Source organism: Xyrauchen texanus, chromosome 4, assembly GCF_025860055.1.
Source record: "Xyrauchen texanus isolate HMW12.3.18 chromosome 4, RBS_HiC_50CHRs, whole genome shotgun sequence".
Lineage (NCBI taxonomy): Eukaryota > Metazoa > Chordata > Actinopteri > Cypriniformes > Catostomidae > Xyrauchen > Xyrauchen texanus.
The window spans coordinates 48,878,435-48,900,258 of NC_068279.1; the positions used below are offsets into that span (position 1 = coordinate 48,878,435).

General features: G+C 36.6%; 1 protein-coding gene across 1 annotated transcript; it reads left to right on the forward strand.

Moving 5' to 3' along the window:
• Positions 1–1,395: 1,395 nt before the first annotated feature.
• Positions 1,396–20,880, forward strand: LOC127642698 (transmembrane protein 116-like). Its single transcript, XM_052125229.1, has 11 exons — positions 1,396–1,626; positions 3,139–3,185; positions 3,298–3,361; positions 4,291–4,419; positions 11,449–11,553; positions 11,665–11,714; positions 14,010–14,093; positions 14,346–14,481; positions 16,312–16,456; positions 18,575–18,654; positions 18,744–20,880. Exons 1-11 carry the CDS (start codon positions 1,561–1,563, stop codon positions 18,924–18,926), a joined length of 1,089 nt encoding a protein of 362 aa, XP_051981189.1. The 5' UTR covers positions 1,396–1,560; the 3' UTR covers positions 18,927–20,880.
• The last annotated feature ends 944 nt before the right edge of the window (positions 20,881–21,824 follow it).

The window sequence follows — 21,824 nt, forward strand, 5'->3', positions numbered from 1 at the left end:
CATAAATGTTCTTGTTGTTACAAATGTATAAAGGCGTTCGTTAATGACTAATAAATGAATACAAATGCCTTATAAATAGATGATTTGCAGTTCAAAGAATATGAATAAATGTGTGACTTTCATGCAATACTTGCTAAATAGTGAGCATTATAACCTGCATGTTATAAATGCTCAATAAAAACACTTATTCACACTTATATTAATTAAAAACATAACTTTTTTTGTCACCAAAAACAATTTATGTCACAAATTAGATTATTATAGTGAGATTAAAAGAACAGGTTGTCATTTTGCTCTTAAGGAGAGAAATTGGTACTTTTATTCACCAAAGTGGCATTCAACTGTTCACAATGTATCAGGACATTAATAAAATGAAAAATTACTATTACAATTTGGAAAAAAAATTCAGAACTTCTTAAACTACTTCAAAGAGTTCTCGTCAAAAAATCCTCCATGAGCAGCGATGACAGCTTTTCAGATCATTGGCATTCTAGCTGTCAGTTTGTATGTCAGTGACATTTCACCCCACACTTCCTGTAGCACTTGCCATAGATGTGAATGTCGGGCACTTTTCACGCACCTTACAGTCTAGCTGATCCCACAAAGCTCAATGGGGTTAAGATCCATAACACTCTTTTCCAATTATCTGTTGCAATATGTCTGTTTCTTCGCTCACTCTAACCTTTTCTTTTTGTTTTTTGTTTTTCTCTTGTTTCTGCTTCAAATGTGGCTTTTTCTTTACAATTCTTCCCATAAGACCTGCACCCCTGAATCTTCTCTTTACTGTTTTACATGAAAATGGTGTTGAGCAGGTAGAATTCAATGAAGCTGTCAGTGGAGGAAATGTATCATTAGTGTATAAGAAAGAGAGCGAGAGCGAGAGTGAGAGTGTGTGTGTGTGTGTGGGACACAGTGTAAAGCGATTTGGTAACCGCTAAGGTTAAAAAAGATGCTATATAAGTGCAGATAATGTGAGGCATCTATTTCTCAAACTTGACTTGAAATGTACTTATCCTCTTGTTTAGTTATACATCTGGGTCTTTGTCTTTGAAGATTTTAGTGTACACCTTTGCATGAAATCTTCAGTTTTTTAGCAATGGCAAGCATTGTATAGCCTTCATTCCTCAAAACAATGATTAACTGACATGTTTCTAGAGAAACAACGGCAATGGCAAAGTTTGCATGGCATTTCATTTACACGACACCAATCAGACAAAATTGACGTCCCAGTAAATACGTGACGGTTGGCAACACTTCAGCATTATGACGACGCAAAAGACAAACTATAGTCAAGACATGACGCAGTTGTGTTGTAGTCAGATCTTACCCTATCCGAGTCTCTGTTTGCGAAATGGGTGGAGCGCGCGGTTATTAATTACAGAACTGGAAGTCGAAAGCACTTTTATCACTTTGTACTGGTATGTTCCGATAGCAAAATAATAACAATACTAATAGTAATAGTAATCAATCCAGAGCAGTCTTTTATAAGGAGGGGGTGGAATCCGCGTGGGATTTATTTTATTGCTTAAGTTAAATCGATCACTGAATATTTATTAAAATATGGACTTTTATGATCAAAATAATCCAGCGTCGAACACTACCATCCCTACTGAAAACTGGACATCTGTAAGTAATTGAAAACATTGTACAACTACTAACGCATTGTGCACAGACGGATGCAAATGAGAAATAAACTGAATATTGTTTTTGTTCGGTTGGGAACAACGGGTCTAAAGACTCTCCAGAGTAAAAGTCTCCTCTGATTAAATTTTTTTCTCAGAACACAAAATAGCATCAAAAACTACCACAGGACTTTCCTAAACACCTGTTTGTCACTATGCACTGCAAAATTGTCCTGATTCATGACATAATTGCGTGTATTGTTTGATCTAATATTGAATCATTTTTAGAATGCTGAAAATGTATGAAGGTAATGAACATCCTGTAAATTATAACATTTAATTTGAGACAAAATATTTTTTCATGGTCTGTATATCAAAACCATTTCAATATATGTCCAATAAGTGAAAGGATAAAAGCCCATATTAAACACGTTATTTTTCTTAAAGGCACAGTCAGTAATATTTTTTCCACAGTAAAATAGTTTAACTCCTAAATAATTAATAGTAATTTTGAAACCCATGTATAAAATCATGAGCACTCACATGATATGAGGACTTTAGCCATATCAGTAATCTTATAAAAGCTGATTTATTCCACATGGTGCAGGGGCGCTCTCATGGAGGCTGCCATTTTAAATCACACGAGCAGCTGAATACTACTTGTTTAATCTCAGTAACCATCTTGTTATTGGACACTTTCACTCTTGGATTTAATTAATCATTGCTGATTGTGAATTTCTACAATGGCATCTGTGACTGAAAACTATTGATTTTGAATTATGTTGCATCCACACCATTAGATGTCACTGTAAGTCCAAGATGACACAGACAAAAAGTTACTGAGTGCACATTTAAGTGGGGTGAATAGATTTGTTTTGAATAATATTTAAAGTGGGCTCACACTGACTGATCCAATCACAATGGAGGTTTATTTGTTTATAGAATACTTGAGATGTTATGAAATGTCAAATGTGATTGAAATGAACTTGAAGCATTATCTTAATTTGTTACTCAAAAAAGTATCTTGCTGTCTTAAAAGTATTTGCATAAATTGACAAATTGTTCCCTATAGCTATTGCCGCGGTATCTACATTATATCAATATAAGCCCTCTGGGAGCATTTTACCCCAAGTGAGGGAGCCTTTTACACCAGCTGTGGGGTAAAATTCTCCCTAACCACTTTTTTTTTTTAAGAACTTTATTCAAAACAACATTCTGTTGTTATTTCTTTTCACTCAAATTATGTTGTTCCATCAATAGTTAATAAAAATACATTGATACACTTTGCGACTTGTGATTTTTCTAAAGGTGTGCCTTTAGCTCCAATGTACCCTATGTAAAATAATCACTTCCATATGACTTGCGTAGGCTATTGCAAATATTTGAGACACTTCATATCTGGGTCATGCGTTGTCATGAAGTCTTAAAAATACAATCATGTTCAATGTTCTAAAGGAGAAACTAAACAAACACATTTTTTTTCTTTCTTTGTTTTTAACTTTTCTTTTCTTTTAAGGTTTACTCAGCAGTTCGATGGATTCAAATGATCATGGCTGTCCTAAGGTGACTACTATTACATTGTGATTTAGTTTTGTACTTATTTAATAATCAGACACTAACAATAAATGCTTATGTCTTGTATACGTACTAATAATTTGCCTCCCTGTTTCTTCAGCATCTTAGGTGCTGGCTCCATAATCATATATGCCACATCTCATAGACTAGTTAGAAAACCAGAGGTAAGCCTCTGTCTGCTATGTACTATGAATGAGTAATTATGTTAAACATGCAAACATGTCATTTTTACAACAACATTCGTAAAGTTTATTGCCTGTATGTGTGTGATTATTTTTTACCCTGATAGCACACGTACATCACCCAGACGTTATTTGATGTGTATTTTTACATCTGGAAGATGTATTTTTTAGGTTGTTTGCTCATCCGCGATATGTCTATAAGTCGGATTTCAATAAGTATGTCTCGGATGTTGATGAGACATTCAGCAGATGTCTTTGAGATGTTTGAATTAGAATGTTTTTATTTATTTGTTTATTTTATCCCCCTTTTCTCCCCAATTTGGCATGCCCAATTCTCACTACTTACTAGATTCACATGGTGGTGCAGTTAGTCACCGGAGGACAAGTCTCAGTTGCCTCCGCTTCTGAGACAGTCAATCCGTGCATCTTATCACGTGGCTTGCTGTGCATGACACCACAGAGACTCACAGCATGTGGAGGCTCATGTTATTCTCAGCGATTCATGCACAACTTACCACGTGCCTCATTGAGAGCAAGAACCACTAATCGTGGCCACGAGGAGGTTACCCCATGTGACTCTACCCTCCCTAGCAACCGGGCCAATTTGTTTGCTTAGGAGACCTGGCTGGATTCACTCAACCCACCCTGGATTTGAACTCATGACTCCATTGGTGGTAGTCAGCATCAATAGTCGCTGAGCTAACCAGCCCACCCTGAATTAGAATGTTTTTAAATCTGACATTTTTAAGATGTTTTGCAGATGTTGATTAGATTGTGATGCTTTCAGATGAAACCTTAAACAGACATCTCAGAGATGTATCTGTGCTCTCTTGGATTCAACTGAACCTAAATGGGTGTTAGGGGCAATAAATCCTACAGAGTGATGAATAACACTTACTTCTCTCTTTCAGGTGCTACCATTATTCTTGCTAAGTTTAACAGACCTACTGTTAGCTTTGAGTTGGATGTGTGGGGGTCTTCTCTTCACCCAGTCCTGTGACTCCTACGCCACCTGCTATAACCTCCACATAGTGGAACAGGTACAAAACTAGCACAGTGTCATGCTGACATTAGGCCTAACATTGGGAACGGAGCAGCACTTTCACTACGTGGTTTTCGCATTACACTTCCACTTGCACAATTAAAGCCTCACTGCACTGGAGCAGCCCAACACTGTGTTGTTTAGTGCCATCTAAACCATGATAAGCCTAAACACGTTAGTACTATTGGGGTGCCTTGTACTATAAGTAGGATGGTATGGTACATTAACTACTATTCAGTACTATGGTATTATCATTTGATACCACCACCACCACAGTACTTTTTGTTTTATAAAGGATAGAATTAGGGAAGTCATTTGGCAATAAATTGTAACTTTGATTGTCATTTAATGCATAGGGATGGTCTTAAAGTTTGAGATTGCAGTAAAAGTAATTTCACAATTTGTAGCTTTTTAAAATGTTCCTCTGACCTAATAAAAACAAATTTAACAGATATTAGTGACAGGCCTTTTTACCTTAAAGAGTATCGTTTTTCATGAGATTATACAATATAGTAACGTTGCTTCTGTTCGGGGTGAAATTACACTTGTACATAAGTTGAATAAACAAGTGTAGTTTTTATCTCAACTCGCTTAAAGTTAAAGCTTAAAAATATCCCAGCTTCCAGCATGCATTGCAGTATGAATAAATTATGAGTTGTTGTTTTTGTCATCACTGTTGATTAATAGTCGTGTGGTGATGTTAAAAGGATAACAAAATGTGAATTCTCTCATCAGTTACTCAAGAAAGTATAACTTTCTTTATTCTGCTGAGCACAAATGAAGATTTTAGAAGAATACCTCAGCTCTGTAGGTCCATAAAATGCAAGTGAATGGTGACCAGAACTCAGAAGCTCTAGAAAGCACATAATGAATCCATAAGATTCCAGCGGTTTAATCCATGCCTTCAGAAGTGATATTATAGGTGTGGGTGAGAAACAGACAATACATCACAAACAATATATAAATGTACATATACATTTAAAAAGGCATACAAAACAGAAGTCATCAATGCCTTGCATTTAAAAATGTAACATCATTGGGCACAAAAGTTAACTGATAAAGTTTCTTCATTGCACGTGGTTGCCATAATAGCATCTCCCTGATGGCAACAGGAGAAACTCAACATGAAGAGGGTGAGACACATCCCCTACTATCACTAAAGCCTTTTGCTTGACTTTACATGTATATAGATCATTCAGATGTATCTGTGTCTTGCCGATTATCTTACTGGCTTCATTTACAATCTTGGTCATCTTGACCCTGTAATAATAATTTCAACTAAATTTGTATAGACCATTTCAATTATGTTCTTACTCACACCAAAGTGATTTAACCTCCTGATCAAATACAACCTTTCATGAGCTCTTACAGATGCTGTCATTATTCTCTATAAAACTAAGTTGAGCATCTATGTGTGTCCCCAAATACTTAAAATTGCAAACAAATTCAATTGGATTCCCACTAATTATTACAGGTTCCAACTTCAAAATATTCTGCTTATCTCCAGTAATTACCAATTCTTTTGTTCTATCCACAGTTATCACAAGTGCACTCAGCTGACACCACTCAAAAAGGGCTTCTATGTGCTCTTGGTATGTGCGAGTCCTACTTGCAAAAGACCGACAAGAGCCATATCATCAGCATAATTAAAAAGATGAAACACCTTATTTCTAATTGTAAACTCATTAATATACAAAGAAAAGAGTAACGGTGATAAAAAAAAAAAAAGACATGTTGCCATTAACAACCACTCTTTGTGGACGTTTAGAAAGTAAATCTTTAATCCACCAAATAAATCCCCCATTAATCAATCCCTGGATTAAACTACTGGAGTCATTTTTTACTTTTATGCCTCCTTTAAGTCCTTTTTAGGGGTGGCTGTGGCTCAGTTGGTAGAGCGGGTCAGCCACTAATCGCAGGGTTGGCGGTTTGATTCCCGGCCCACATGACTCCACATGGCGAAGTGTCCTTGGGCAAGACACTGAACCCCAAGTTGCTCCCAATGGCAGACTAGCGCCTTGAATGGCAGCTCTTTTTCTCCAGCTTTTATAAGGTCACTGATATGACTGAACTCTTCATCTCACATGAGTGGTCATGATTTTATACATATGTTTCACAATTACTATTAATTTCTTTAGAAGTAAAACATTTTAAATGAGGAAAAAACTTACTGAGTGAGTTTGCAGACTTTATAGTGGCAGACCTTAATGTTCAGTAGACTAAAGTGAAGTTGTCCTAACTTCATCCAATTTGAGCTCAACTAACTAAACTGTTTAAGTTTTCATCCCAGTGTCTTATTCTCGGTCTACACTGGGCACATCAATTGATGCATTCCTGTTGTCTGCCAGTGCACTGCAGGCCAAACATGTGTTATTTGTTGTCTACAGGTCCCATTCAGCTGAGAAATAACATCAGGAAATCACAAAAAAAATCCACTATGCTTTGGCAATTTCACTTCAAAATGGAACTGTTTCTAGCTTAGCCATTAAAACCAGTGTGTCCCATTATACAAAACCAACAAGGAACTAGGACGAGTCTGAAAGGAAGTAGAGCGGCAAATGTAGTTCATTCTATGTGTTTGAACAGATTTAACAAGTTCTGCCCTACTTTTGAGGTCTACACATGCAGAGTTCATTCTGTTGTTCGTTATTGGGGTACCACTGTTTGCCCTACATGTTTACTCTATTTAATCATTTTCATGTCCGTTTATCAAAATGAAAATACAATTTGATTTCAGATCTCCATGCTCTAGGGACTTCATAGTTTGGTTTGATATTTTTTGGTATGCAATAATTTGTTTAATAACTTGAAGTTTGTTAGTGGAACATGGGACATTCCCAAAAAAGCATTTGAAATGTAATCACTGCTCAAACCTGAGTTCGGTGAAACCTTTGGAAATTAAATTCATAGATTTTTCCAGCTTTCCTTCAGGCAGAGAAAATGGCTCTGTGGAAAGCCCAGCGTTAGAGTCTTATCTAACTTGCAGGGCATGCTCAAGTTTAAACCTGTAGATCTTCTACATGTCTAATCAAAACGAGCTGGTCTTATATCGAATTATGTTCTTTGAATTCCTTTCAAAGGAATTTGAAAACTTTATTGTCAGATATATAAAATAAAGATAAAGATACTTTTTTTGCATTATGCACCTTTTGTATTCAAAAGCTGTAGGCTAAAAACACTGTAAACAAATGCAATGTTCATAAAACTGTGTTGATTTAATGGGTATACAGCTGTCATATTTTAATATACGCAAATAGGAATGAGATTTGCAAGCTTTGAGAGGAACATTTTCATTGCAAGCCAAACTAAATTTCTATATATTTCTCACACAAAGCTATCATATGGCTCGTAAAGGGCAAAATGTAATAAAGGCCCTAAATGTGATAACTTTTGGTCCTAAAAGTAATAACTATTGGCTCTAAATGTAATTAAAGGCCCTAAATGTAATATCTTTTGGCCCTAAATGTAATAACTATTGGCCCTAAATGTAATTTAAAGGCCCTAAATGTAATATCTTTTGACCTTAAATGTAATAACTATTGGCTCTAAATGTAATTAAAAGCCCTAAATGTAATATCTTTTGGCCATAAATGTAATAACTATTGGCCCTAAATGTAATATAAAGGCCCTAAATGTAATATCTTTTGACCTTAAATGTAATAACTATTGGCCCTAAATGTAATTAAAGGCCCTAAATGTAAAATCTATTGGCCCTAAATGTAAAAAAATATGGGTCCTAAATGTAATTTAAAGACCCTAAATGTAACTATTGGTCCAAGAAGTAATAAAGGCCTACAATACCTTTTAGTCTTAAATGTAATAAACGGCCTAAATGTAATCACTATTGGGCCTAAATGTATGAAAGGCCCCAAATATAATAACTGTTGGCCCTAAATGTAAAAACTATGGGCCCTAAATGTAATAACAATTGGCCCTAAATGTAATAAATATTGGCCCTAAATGTAATAACTATTGTCCCTAAATGTAATAACTATTGGCCCTAAATGTAAAAAATATTGGCCCTAAATGTAATAACTATTGTCCCTAAATGTAATAACTATTGGCCCTAAATGTAAAAACTATTGGCCATAAATGTAATAACTATTGGCCCTAAATGTAATTAAAGGCCCTAAATGTAATAACTATTGGCCCTAAATATAATAACTATTGGCCCTAAATGTAATAACTATTGGCCCTAAATGTAATAACTATTGTCCCTAAATGTAAAAACTATTGGCCCTAAATGTAATAACTATTGTCCCTAAATGTAAAAACTATTGGCCCTAAATGTAATAACTATTGGCCCTAAATGTAAAAACTATGGGTTCTAAATGTAATAACTATTGGCCATAAATGTAAAAACTATTGGCCCTAAATGTAAAAACTGTGGGTCCTAAATGTAAAAACTATTGGCCATAAATGTAATAACTATTGGCCCTAAATGTAATTAAAGGCCCTAAATGTAATAACTATTGTCCCTAAATGTAAAAACTATTGGCCCTAAATGTAAAAACTATGGGTCCTAAATGTAAAAACTATGGGTCCTAAATGTAATAACTATTGGCCCTAAATGTAATAACTATTGGCCCTAAATGTAAAAACTATGGGTCCTAAATGTAATAACTTTTGGCCCTAAATGTAATAACTATTGGCCATAAATGTAAAAACTATTGGCCATAAATGTAATAACTATTGGCCCTAAATGTAATTAAAGGCCCTAAATGTAATAACTATTGGCCCTAAATGTAAAAACTATTGGCCCTAAATGTAATTAAAGGCCCTAAATGTAATAACTATTGGCCCTAAATGTAAAAACTATTGGCCATAAATGTAATAACTATTGGCCCTAAATGTAATTAAAGGCCCTAAATGTAATAACTATTGGCCCTAAATGTAAAAACTATTGGCCATAAATGTAATAACTATTGGCCCTAAATGTAATTAAAGGCCCTAAATGTAATAACTATTGGCCCTAAATGTAAAAACTATTGGCCATAAATGTAATAACTATTGGCCCTAAATGTAATTAAAGGCCCTAAATGTAAAAACTATTGGCCCTAAATGTAAAAACTATTGGCCATAAATGTAATAACTATTGGCCCTAAATGTAATTAAAGGCCCTAAATGTAATAACTATTGTCCCTAAATGTAAAAACTATTGGCCATAAATGTAATAACTATTGGCCCTAAATGTAATAACTATTGGCCCTAAATGTAATTAAAGGCCCTAAATGTAATAACTATTGTCCCTAAATGTAAAAACTATTGGCCATAAATGTAATAACTATTGGCCCTAAATGTAATTAAAGGCCCTAAATGTAATAACTATTGTCCCTAAATGTAAAAACTATTGGCCATAAATGTAATAACTATTGGCCCTAAATGTAAAAACTATTGGCCATAAATGTAATAACTATTGGCCCTAAATGTAATTAAAGGCCCTAAATGTAATAACTATTGTCCCTAAATGTAATAACTATTGGCCATAAATGTAATAAATATTGGCCCTAAAGGTAATTAAAGGCCCTAAGTGTAAAAACTATTGGCCATAAATGTAATAACTATTGGCCCTAAATGTAATAACTATTGGCCCTAAATGTAATTAAAGGCCCTAAATGTAATAACTATTGTCCCTAAATGTAAAGACTATTGGCCATAAATGTAATAACTATTGGCCCTAAATGTAATTAAAGGCCCTAAATGTAATAACTATTGTCCCTAAATGTAAAAACTATTGGCCATAAATGTAATAACTATTGGCCCTAAATGTAATTAAAGGCCCTAAATGTAATAACTATTGTCCCTAAATGTAAAAACTATTGGCCATAAATGTAATAACTATTGGCCCTAAATGTAATTAAAGGCCCTAAATGTAATAACTATTGGCCATAAATGTAATAAATATTGGCCCTAAATGTAAAAACTATTGGCCATAAATGTAAAAACTATTGGCCCTAAATGTAAAAATGTTCAGATATTTATGGTGCTTTTTCGGAGCTTGACAGCATCCGTCCTAGTTATGTATTGCAATGGATTCTATGGATTTTTGCTGATTGTTAGAATCGGGCAATGAAACATATAAAACAAGCAATATACACCTTGATCAAATATAACTAACATATATTCCTCTTTTTCAATCATTTGCACAAAGCAAATCAGAAAGCAAAAACCTGCTGGCCTGTAAGGCATTTCATAAGATGAATGATATGCTATCTTTTAACATAAAGCACTTAATCTACACTCCTGGAATGTAATTTAACATCTTTGGAATGCTTTGACATGAGTGTCAATAAATGTGTCATAAGACAAACTAAGAACAAATGGGGGAGTCATGGGTAATGATATTGAGACAACATGGTGAAACATTTTCAAAGATCAGAATGTGAAATTGAGCTATAGGGCACACTTGGACTAGTTGTCACATGTGGAAGTTGTCACAGGGGCTATATCTTAGTAACTTTAAGGTTTTGATTAAAAAATTTAATTGCACAAATATGTGTTCTCCCATTGTGGTTTTGTATGTTTTTGTTGTTGTTTGCATCTTTTATGTTTCATAATTGTTTTACTGTTTAGAATTACTGTTAGGTCTTAGGCCAGGTTCCATCGTGACAACTTACCCCATAGAGTGTGACAACAGGGCAAAGGTCAATGTGTGTTCAATTAAGACACATTGACATGAAGTTATGTGCTTGTTTAGAAATTGAACCTACCCTGAAAAATATTTTATTTTTAAATATGTAACAATTAGCCCTAGTCTTCCCTATATAAAATATAGTGTCACTTAAAAAATGTTAACCAAAAAATGTGCTTCATATGATGACCTTTAAATTAACTGGTTTTATTAAAAACATAAACACACCTAAACGTCACTGAATCAACCTGAATACATTAAGTCACACCAATAAAACTAATTTTAATGGCTATATCAGGTAGAAATAGTTATTAATGGTAACAATTGCAGGGTAGCACTTTTTACAGTGTTACTTTTACTTAACTTCATTAAGTTCTTGTCTCTTACACCCTACAGACGCTGTATATGGCATCTTTCTTTTACACTCTACACTATGTTTGGGTGTTGTACACTGGACTGAACAGGAAGTATTACAGGAGACTGAATGGTTTCCCAGCTGAGGTAATACACATTAATCTGTATAAACAAGCTGATAATAGCAATTCTTTATGTGGCACGATATTGTCTATTTAATGTAAATACTGGCAATACTAAGCAGCCTGTTCATTACAGCATCCAGCAAAAGCAAGAAATTGGAGATGTTTGGTGCCAGTACTGTTATGGTGAGTACATCGTCACTTAAATAAAAACTATTTGATAATTATTACTAGCTAGTTTGTATATCAAAACCTAACTTTGTTTTTTTATCTAAAATAAACCCCCTGCATTTTCAGTGTAGGCACTTGTGCTTCTTTTAATTGTATAGAACAAGATAAAAGAACTATATCCCAATTTGCACTTGTACTCCACATTGAAAGTGCTCTGAAAGTGCACTTTGCTCAACCTGGTCTCATAAATCATTTTTACATGGCTCCTTGTTTGATCGCAGCAGTGATCTAAAGGCGCTACAGCAATGTCTTTTATTCACATTCATGTAAATCTAAAAAATGTTTACCATATAAAAGAATACAATTTTGCAATACATAACAATTACATTTAAAAGATTGTTCATGCGAGATCAAACTGCGCAGTAGCTCAACTGATAGGGCGTTGCACTTGCGATGCAAAGGACCGGGATATGAGTACTGATGAGCACACAAAAGTCGACACGTGAGCCAAAAGTGTCATAGAAGCACCACAAAATTAAGTGGTTGCTTCAGCAATTGCACTTATCATCTCACACCTGTTTTTATGCCACTATCGGTTAGGTTGAGGTTTAAGGTTTAGGCACGGGCAATTCTAGGATTTCAAACTTAGGGGGGCTCAGCCACCAATGACACTATTAGATGTGCACAGTTAATGTATACCACTCTTTAGTATTGATAGAATTAACTCCTGATGGTGTTTCATGTCATTTACTTGTGATTTGAGACTTTTGAATTCTTAGGTAATGGGAATTGGCGAGTGGCATTTGCATGCCACTCTCCTGAACATACGGGTATAAAGGAGCTGGTGTGCGAACCTCTCATTCAGATTTTCTCTTTGGAGCCGAGTGGACACTATTCATTGAACTGAATTCCCATGGCTTTATTCACCTCTGCTGGATTCTGACGGTGCATTACATCGGCTTCTCCCCCCTCTGCACTGGTGCACTGCAGAGACCGCACCTGGGTGCTTCGGCAGAACAAACTAAAAGAGTATAAATCCTAAAAGAGTATATTCTTAAGGAGCGGCACACATGGAAACATCTTTTTAAAGACGTTTCTTTTTAAAGATGCCTTTCTATCTGTGTGTTATTCCTGGTTGCGGTTGGTATTTCTCGCCTTCTGACAGCCACGATAGCTGTCTTTTGTGCCTGGGTGCTGCCCACGTGGAGACATCGTTCGTGGATGCGTCATGATCTCCCGGGTGGGGTCTGGTCTACGCAGTGTCTTCCCCTTGAGAGTGACACCTTCATCGACACAACGTCGAGTGAGTGACAGATAGGGAACGTCCTGGTTACTTCCGTAACTTCCGTTCCCTGATGGAGGGAATGAGACGTTGTGTCCCTCCTCCCACAGCACTGGACTACCTACTGAAATGGCCGGGACCTTCTCTCTCGGATCCTCAGCACAAAACCTGAATGAACGGTTTGCACGCCAGCTCCTTTATACCCGTATGTTCAGGGGAGTGGCATGAAAATACCACTCGCCAATTCCCATTGGCCTTTTATCAAAGATCAGAGGTGTCTCAGGCTCCCAAGAGTGACCCCTAGTGTCACTTCATCTACACAATATCTCGTTCCCTCCATCAGTGTTTTTTATCTCACAAATGTCGTTTAAGACACTGTGGACTAGGTTTAGGTATAAGGAGGTTGGTTTTGTTGTTTTAAAACTCGATAAAGAATGAATCTGTTTGGGAGAACATTTAACAAACTTATAGTGTAACTCAGTGAACATTTCACCTCTACCAATACATGTAACGAACCATGTAATGTTATGTTGCAAAAATGTTTCCACGGTCAGGTAATTTGCATGAGACCCGGCAGGCTTTGCTGGTGTTGGGAAAGTACATATCTATATGAATATGAAGTTAGACAATATGCCAGTTTGACATTAAATTGTGTATTGTGCCTTGTTGTGTATTGTATGTGTTAGCATGTAAATATTCAAATCTAGCAATGTTTATGACTTTAAATTGATTATTACTTAACTTTAAGGATCTTACATTTCAAAACGGCTGTTTACAGCTTTAGCTTTACATTCCTGGCCAATTTTCTACAACTGAAAAAGTCAAAAGAGAACCATTATAAGCATCTTTGCCATATTGTTTGTAAAATACAATTGTCAAATACCAATAAAACGAAATGGGAAGTAAAATCTGGCATACTATTTAGGATAGATTTCAATTGGGACACCGCCAAGAATTGGCAGAGGTTAGCAATAGCAAGTATGCATGCCTTTTTGGTTTTCTGACTATGTCCTGATCTTTCCATACAGTCTTTTACCTTTAGTGCTCATGGTGCCTGTCTTTGTAGCAGGAAATGTGTTTCAGTGTTACACAAACTTCACCCAGCCCTACAGGTCAGTCTAACTGTATTTTCACATTGGCACTGCATGATTAATACACTTTATTACACTCTGGAATACTTGATTCTGATTGGTCAGTCGTGGCATTCAGTTGTGAAATTTCCCAGGATAATGGTTAATTAAAGAGTTTAGTTGTCATTATACAACAATATTTGACCGCATTATGCCACAATCGGCCAATCAGAATCAAGTATCACAGAGCGCCATGTAATAATATGTTGTTAAAACAATATTTTTGGCTTACAGATGTTTGCTGATGCATACGGGCGCTGTGTATCTCACTTCAACTACAACAACAGAAGTCACAGCATGTAGTGTCATCCAAATCTACTGTATGGCCATCTTCCTTACCACCTTCTTCCTCACTTTCATCGGCATCACGGTTAGCTGCCTTCAACATTTATCATTACTTATTTATGAATAGCTGAAAAATGCACGACTTTAATAAATGTACAGGTCCTTCTCAAAAAATTTGCATATTGTGATAAAGTTCATTATTTTCCATAATGTAATGATAAAAATTAAACTTTCATATATTTTAGATTCATGGCACACCAACTGAAATATTTCAGGTCTTTTATTGTTTTAATACTGATGATTTTGGCATACAGCTCATGAAAACCCAAAATTCCTATCTCAAAAAATTAGCATATCATGAAAAGGGTCTCTAAACGAGCTATTAACCTAATCATCTGAATCAACTAATTAACTCTAAACACCTGCAAAAGATTCCTGAGGCTTTTAAAAACTCCCAGCCTGTTTCATTACTCAAAACCGCAATCATGGGTAAGACTGCCGACCTGACTGCTGTCCAGAAGGCCATCATTGACACCCTCAAGCAAGAGGGTAAGACACAGAAAGAAATTTCTGAACAAATAGGCTGTTCCCAGAGTGCTGTATCAAGGCACCTCAGTGGGAAGTCTGTGGGAAGGAAAAAGTGTGGCAAAAACGCTGCACAACGAGAAGAGGTGACCGGACCCTGAGGAAGATTGTGGAGAAGGACCCGATTCCAGACCTTGGGGGACCTCGTGGAAGCAGTGGACTGAGTCTGGAGTAGAAACATCCAGAGCCACCGTGCACAGGCGTGTGCAGGAAATGGGCTACAGGTGCCGCATTCACCAGGTCAAGCCACTTTTGAACCAGTGGCTACAGAGAAGCAGCACTGGACTGTTGCTCAGTGGTCCAAAGTACTTTTTCGGATGAAAGCAAATTTTGCATGTCATTCGAAATCAAGGTGCCAGAGTCTGGAGGAAGACTGGGGAGAAGGAAATGCTAAAATGCCTGAAGTCCAGTGTCAAGTACCCACAGTCAGTGATGGTCTGGGGTGCCATGTCAGCTGCTGGTGTTGGTCCACTGTGTTTTATCAAGGGCAGGGTCAATGCAGTTAGCTATCAGGAGATTTTGGAGCACTTCATGCTTCCATCTGCTGAAAAGCTTTATGGAGATGAAGATTTCATTTTTCAGCACGACCTGGCACCTGCTCACAGTGCCAAAACCACTGGTAAATGGTTTACTGACCATGGTATTACTGTGCTCAATTGGCCTGCCAACTCTCCTGACCTGAACCCCATAGAGAATCTGTGGGATATTGTGAAGAGAAAGTTGAGAGACGCAAGACCCAACACTCTGGATGAGCTTAAGGCCGCTATCGAAGCATCCTGGGCCTCCATAACACCTCAGCAGTGCCACAGGCTGATTGCCTCCATGCCACGCCGCATTGAAGCAGTCATTTCTGCAAAAGGATTCCCGACCAAGTATTGAGTGCATAACTGAACATAATTATTTGAAGGTTGATTTTTTTTTTTTGTATTAAAAACACTTCTTTTATTGGTCGGATGAAATATGCAAATTTTTTGAGATAGGAATTTTGGGTTTTCATGAGCTGTATGCCAAAATCATCAGTATTAAAACAATAAAAGACCTGAAATATTTCAGTTGGTGTGCAATGAATCTAAAATATATGAAAGTTTAATTTTTATCATTACATTATGGAAAATAATGACCTTTATCACAATATGCAAATTTTTTGAGAAGGACCTGTATTATTGATTAACTAATTTCATTAGATTACCTTTGCTGAGATTTAAACACATACTCATTTTATTAACATTTTCTATTCCAGTTATCTTTAATTAACTTGAAATACAAGTATTTTCTGATATGTGAAAATAAGGTTCTTCCATTCTGTGTCACACTCATTTCACCTTTTCAGACTCTTATGTGTAAAGCTCGGCCACTGTACAAGCGTGTGGTCACGTCTCAAGGTTTTTTTGGTGACCATCATTGGGCAACCATGCGTATCCTAGAACGACGTATGCTGCTCTATCCCTCAGTCTTCTTCTTCTGCTGGAGTCCAGGTAAGCAGATATTATTTCCATAGTACAGCTAAAGATAAAATGTAAACCTATGAGAATAACTGTCCTAATGAAATATATTTAATGCCATTAATGTAACGCACAAACACAATATTACATGTTAATGGTTTCACTCTATTCTGTGATTTCTAAAGAAGTTCAGATGGAACTGAGTTAAGCAAGAGCTAAGCAATTTTCAGTCTTTGTAAGGCAGAATCTAACTATCATCGAAGTTCATCAAGTATGAAATATCACCTACTATCAAAGATTGTTGCAGAGCTTAATTTGTCCCGGATCCTGATCAAGCAAGATTTGTTTTCCATTTTAATGAACTCCAATGCAAAATATTAGAAAACCTGCCATCACTGTTGTAAATGCAATGCTAACAATCTGTTGTACTCACTGTTATCTGTGTCTGTTATACTCCACGTCGCACTGCTTGCTGTGAATACAGCTACAGATTTTAACAGAAGCCATGGCCGGGTCTAAAAGGGGGCCATGGCGACAATTACAGGGGGGTCTACGGGGGTATCAGATCCCCTGAATGCAAAAGGAGATCCCCTGGCAGGCCTGCTGAACCTAAACTGTTTAAAGTTTTAAGAAACTTGCCAGTCAGACACAAATTAGTCAGGCACTTGTGGATGAACGAGACAAACAGTGTTTCTCAAAAATTATAGGCATTTTCCAAAATCAGTTACTACAGGAAAGGGTCTACTGAAGAATATTTCAGCTCTGTTGGTCTTCACAATGCAAGTGAATGGTGACCAAAACTTTGATGCTCCAAAAAGAATGTAAAGCCAGCATAAAAGTAATCCATATGCTTTCAGTGGTTAAATTCATGTCTTAAAAAGTGATATGGTAGATGTGAGTGAGAAACCAGCCTGATCTCACATAACAATTGGCAATTGTGCGCCAATTTTTCTTTAGCCGAAATCGGTATACGTTGACCGAATTTGAAAACATTGCCTCCAAAGTCTAAAGCAGTAAGCGTGTCAGAGCATATTAACACATGTTGACATCCATTTATATTCAAGAGAGGTCGCCAAAAGAAAGTTGTAAAAAGTATTGTTTTAAGCTGAAGAGGGTATAAAACAGTGAACCCCCCCCCCCCCCATCCAAAACCCAAATATAACCCTAACCATTAGTAGAGACTAAATGCAATGTTAGGCATTTGCAACCTCCTTATCATGCTTGTGACTGTTTATACAAACGTGATTGCTCATTTGATTGGGGAATGACTATGGTCTCCCTTGTAACTGACGCAATGCCCTACCAGTCGAGCCACGAGGGAAATTGTTGTTGAGCCGTTCCAAATATGTCAGATGGGAGATAGGACATGTCAGTGACTCAGCATACTGTTGTCGATCCTAGGGTAATGGAACTTTTGGAAACAGCATGCCGACTTCCTGTGATCATGTTGGAGAAACAGATCAGTTTAAGTCTTTATTTTTTACTATAAATCTTCACTTTCACTTTCACTTCCACCTTCTACTTTTCTTTTTTTTTGGGCAATTCACATTCTTCTAGCAAAGTACCACCTACTGGTCGGGGTTGTTCAAAGGTGGACATTTATAGTAAAAACTAGATCTTTTTCTCACCCACACCTATCCTATTGTTTCTGAAGATATGGATTTAACCACTGCAGTCGTATGATTTCTTTAATGCTGCATTTATGTGCTTTTTGTAGCTTCAAAGTTTTGGCCACCATTCACTTGCATTGTATGGACCTACAGAGCTAAAATATTCTTCTAAAAATCTTTATTTGTGTCCTGCAGAAGAAAGATAGTCATACACATCTGGGATAGCATGAGGGTGAGTAAATGATGAGAGAATATTCATTTTGGATTGTTCCTTTGACAGCTGTCCACCCTAAAGATCGAAATGCCTCCCAAAAGATCACATCCTAAAATTCCACCCCTGACAGAAGCAAAGTAGTTTTGTCAGATACTGTCTCTTGCTTGTACTGGGTGTCAAAGGCACTCTTTATCATTTATGTTCCGTGACACCCCCAACATGCCGGATCCATAACCAGAATTTCTTAATATTTTAATCTACTGAGAAATGTACGGCAACGACAACAACAACAACAACAAAAAAAATGTATGATCTTTTGTTTACTAGCAATACTGCTGGCCACTATGATGCTGGTGAAACCTGATGTCATAGAAGGAAGGATAGGAGTCATCCTCTACATCCTGCAGGTTAGCCAGAATACATAAAACTACATAACAAAATAATTGCTTTATTCCTACTTGCAAGTGGACATATTTGTTGTTCTCTGTCCGTCTAGGCCTTAACATCTGCATCTCAGGGTCTGTGGAACTGCCTGGTTTACGGCTGGACGCAACAACACTTTCGATCTCTCAGCAGTAGTACCTTCCGTGATGCTAACACGCAGACTCCCCTGTTACGCTCGCAGAAAGAAAACTATGCTACTTTGCATTCTGGTGGCTCACTCACTAATGTTGTCTGACATAAAGACACATCAAGATAAACCTCTAGCATATAGTGCCATGTCATAAAAACATTTCTCATTTGTTGCAAGTACACTGTCAACCAATTCTGAGTTTTTCACAGATGTCTGGCACAGATCGGATCTTGCTGTGTGAGTGTAAATGGTAAAAACACTTGCCATACAAATTGGTTCACTTTTAATTGTGGTTCAAAATCCGATACTTATGAAACATCTGGTCATCTAACTCAAGTCAAAACACTCATATCCGACTCTCCTTTTAATTCGTGATTTTTCGTCATTGTTACATGACAGAAGCTCAGGTAAAGTTACTGAATGCATGGAAATTGACACCATTGGCAAGTGAGCGTCAAGAGCAAGCGCGATCTTCAGCCATCTTGGTTTAGGAAGTGTTTTCCCCATTCATTTCTTCCTTTTGGATTTCCAAAAATTCTTCATAAAAGAGTTCAAAGCCATGAACCAAACCAAACAGCTCCTATAGGTGAATCACAATATTACACACTTTGATTTGAAGCAAAAAAGATTTTGAAAATCAAACAAAAAGTCAAAAGGTACAAGAATGTGCACTTAACGTCTTTAAGGGGGAATGAACTACAATCCCATGAAGCATTGCGAATGATGAAATCAAAATAACAAATGGAACAATGGAATATATAAAACTATTGATTTAAAGTTGAGTGGGCAGTCGCTATAGAGCTCTTTTGGCGTGCTTTGTTGGTCGCGACTCTGATTGGTGGATCTTATCAGTGGGATCATGGGTAGTGTAGTTTGCACGGTTTATTTTTATTGATTTATTTTAAAATTAAGTTGAAATAAAGTGGACTGCATATACCATTGATTAACAACCTTGGAGCTCACATTTGGTCTGCTTTTAAATGTTAATAAAAATATACATTTATAAAAATGAATGGGATGTTCACTTCTGAAAAAGAGGGACGAAACCGCACTACTCAACCGAACCAGACAGCGTGCGGCAATGTTAACGCAAACCCTCAAGACAGCGGCGGGAAAATCACTTACCGTCACAGTCGGTTATGGCTGAATGTAATGGGACAAGATGGGAAGAAAAATCAGAAATGTGTCAATAAATGTGCTGTTCTTCAAGCATGATGTAAACAAAACCATACAATGCTGATAAACATCTGAAACCAGCCTAAGCTCTTCAAGATCTTCAAGGTTAAGTTTTGATGCCACAGTTGGAACAATGTATGCGTCTGTCATAACAACACCAGGTGGTAGATAAGAGTGCCTGTACCACAAAGGGTCTTGGTTTTGTTAAGAGATTTTAGATGTAGTAGCACCTGGTGTAGAGGACTCCACCCCAAGAAACTGTTGCATCAACCCTCTTCTACAATATGTGCCAGTTAACATTTGCCAAGACACAGTCAAGACTGACAACTGTTGAAATGTAAAAAAGGGAAAGACCAAAGGGGGAGTCCAGCTAGAGGGAAACAGCTCTGAAACAGGATCTGAGAGCACAATACTGCTGCTTTCCATCCAATTTTGTTTTTTTTAAATACATAAATAAATGTGCTGTACACTCCCATGCACAGTTCGGGTATTAACAGTACGTACTGTAGTGCAGGTATAAATGACCACTAAAGGGAACCAGAGACAGAATTTCCTCTTCATAAACAATACACTTATTGTTCACTCGTACCGCACCTGATTTGTCAGTAAAAATTAGTATTGACTAATAATACTATTGTTATAAGACCATTCAAAGTAGTTCTTTTTGCTTGAAAATGTGCCAATTGGAGAATAATGCTGTTATTGTTGGTGAATGTTTTCTGTTGCAAAAACAGATGTATATATCTTAAATCTTTCTCCATTACAGAATAACATAACTGCATCTTACGTTTCTTTTAAACTAAAAACGAAATAATTTCTGAATGCATTTGTGTAAAGTTTACATACTGTATGTATATCTCGTTAATCTTGATACTTTTGTTAAAAATGCAATAAACATTTCAATAAAATTGAATTATGTTTGAAGTAGGCCTACTGTGGTGGTTGATTTCTTTTTTACATTTGTTCTCAACAACTGAAGTCAGTGCTCTCAAAACAGTTCACACAGCCAGCGAAACAGACACTACATTTTGCAGAACGGTTTGATTTCGATGCATAACTAAATAATAACATCAAAACTATAGATGTGTTCTCTATTGAATTCATAACATTTTCAGCTATAGACACACAACTCTATTATTAAAATAACACACTAATCATACAAATCTCCCAAAAAGACCTTTTCCATAAAATGTTTCTACATCACTAGTTGTTCCTGCTCTTCCTCTGGAAAGAGGATGAGGAAGTTTACTGTAAATAAAAAAATAAAAACAACAGTCTTGCTATAATGTACAGACCAGCATTAGACAGCACTGTAAGAACAGATGGTTCAGTAATTGTGGACATTCATTGTGTCATGCAGACTAATGCCATTCCTCTCTCTTCCTTTTTGTTGTGATTGACGTCACTGTAGATCTGCTCACATTAGGCCGCACACTTTGTTTGTCTCAGAGAGACTGTGATTCATATCATGATCAATTAGAGGTACTTTTAGATCATTTGAACCTCTGCTGTGTCTTCTTTACTCTACTCTTCCACCCTGCTTTTCTGCCACATTCTTTTATCAATGAGCTTTTTAGACATCCATGAATGATTGTGAGTTGCAGTGTGGCACTGCTATACAAACACATGTGTCTTATTCTTATACTTGCCAATTTCAACACTGCATGTTTAACTGGTCACGTTCTCTCCAATAATGCAACAAGCAGGAAGAATATGTGTCAAAAACTTTACTTGGAAAGTAAACACTGCCCTCTGCTGCAAGTATCCACTACTGCTATCATTGTATACAGTACTATGACTCTCGTCTATCTATCTATCCATCCATCC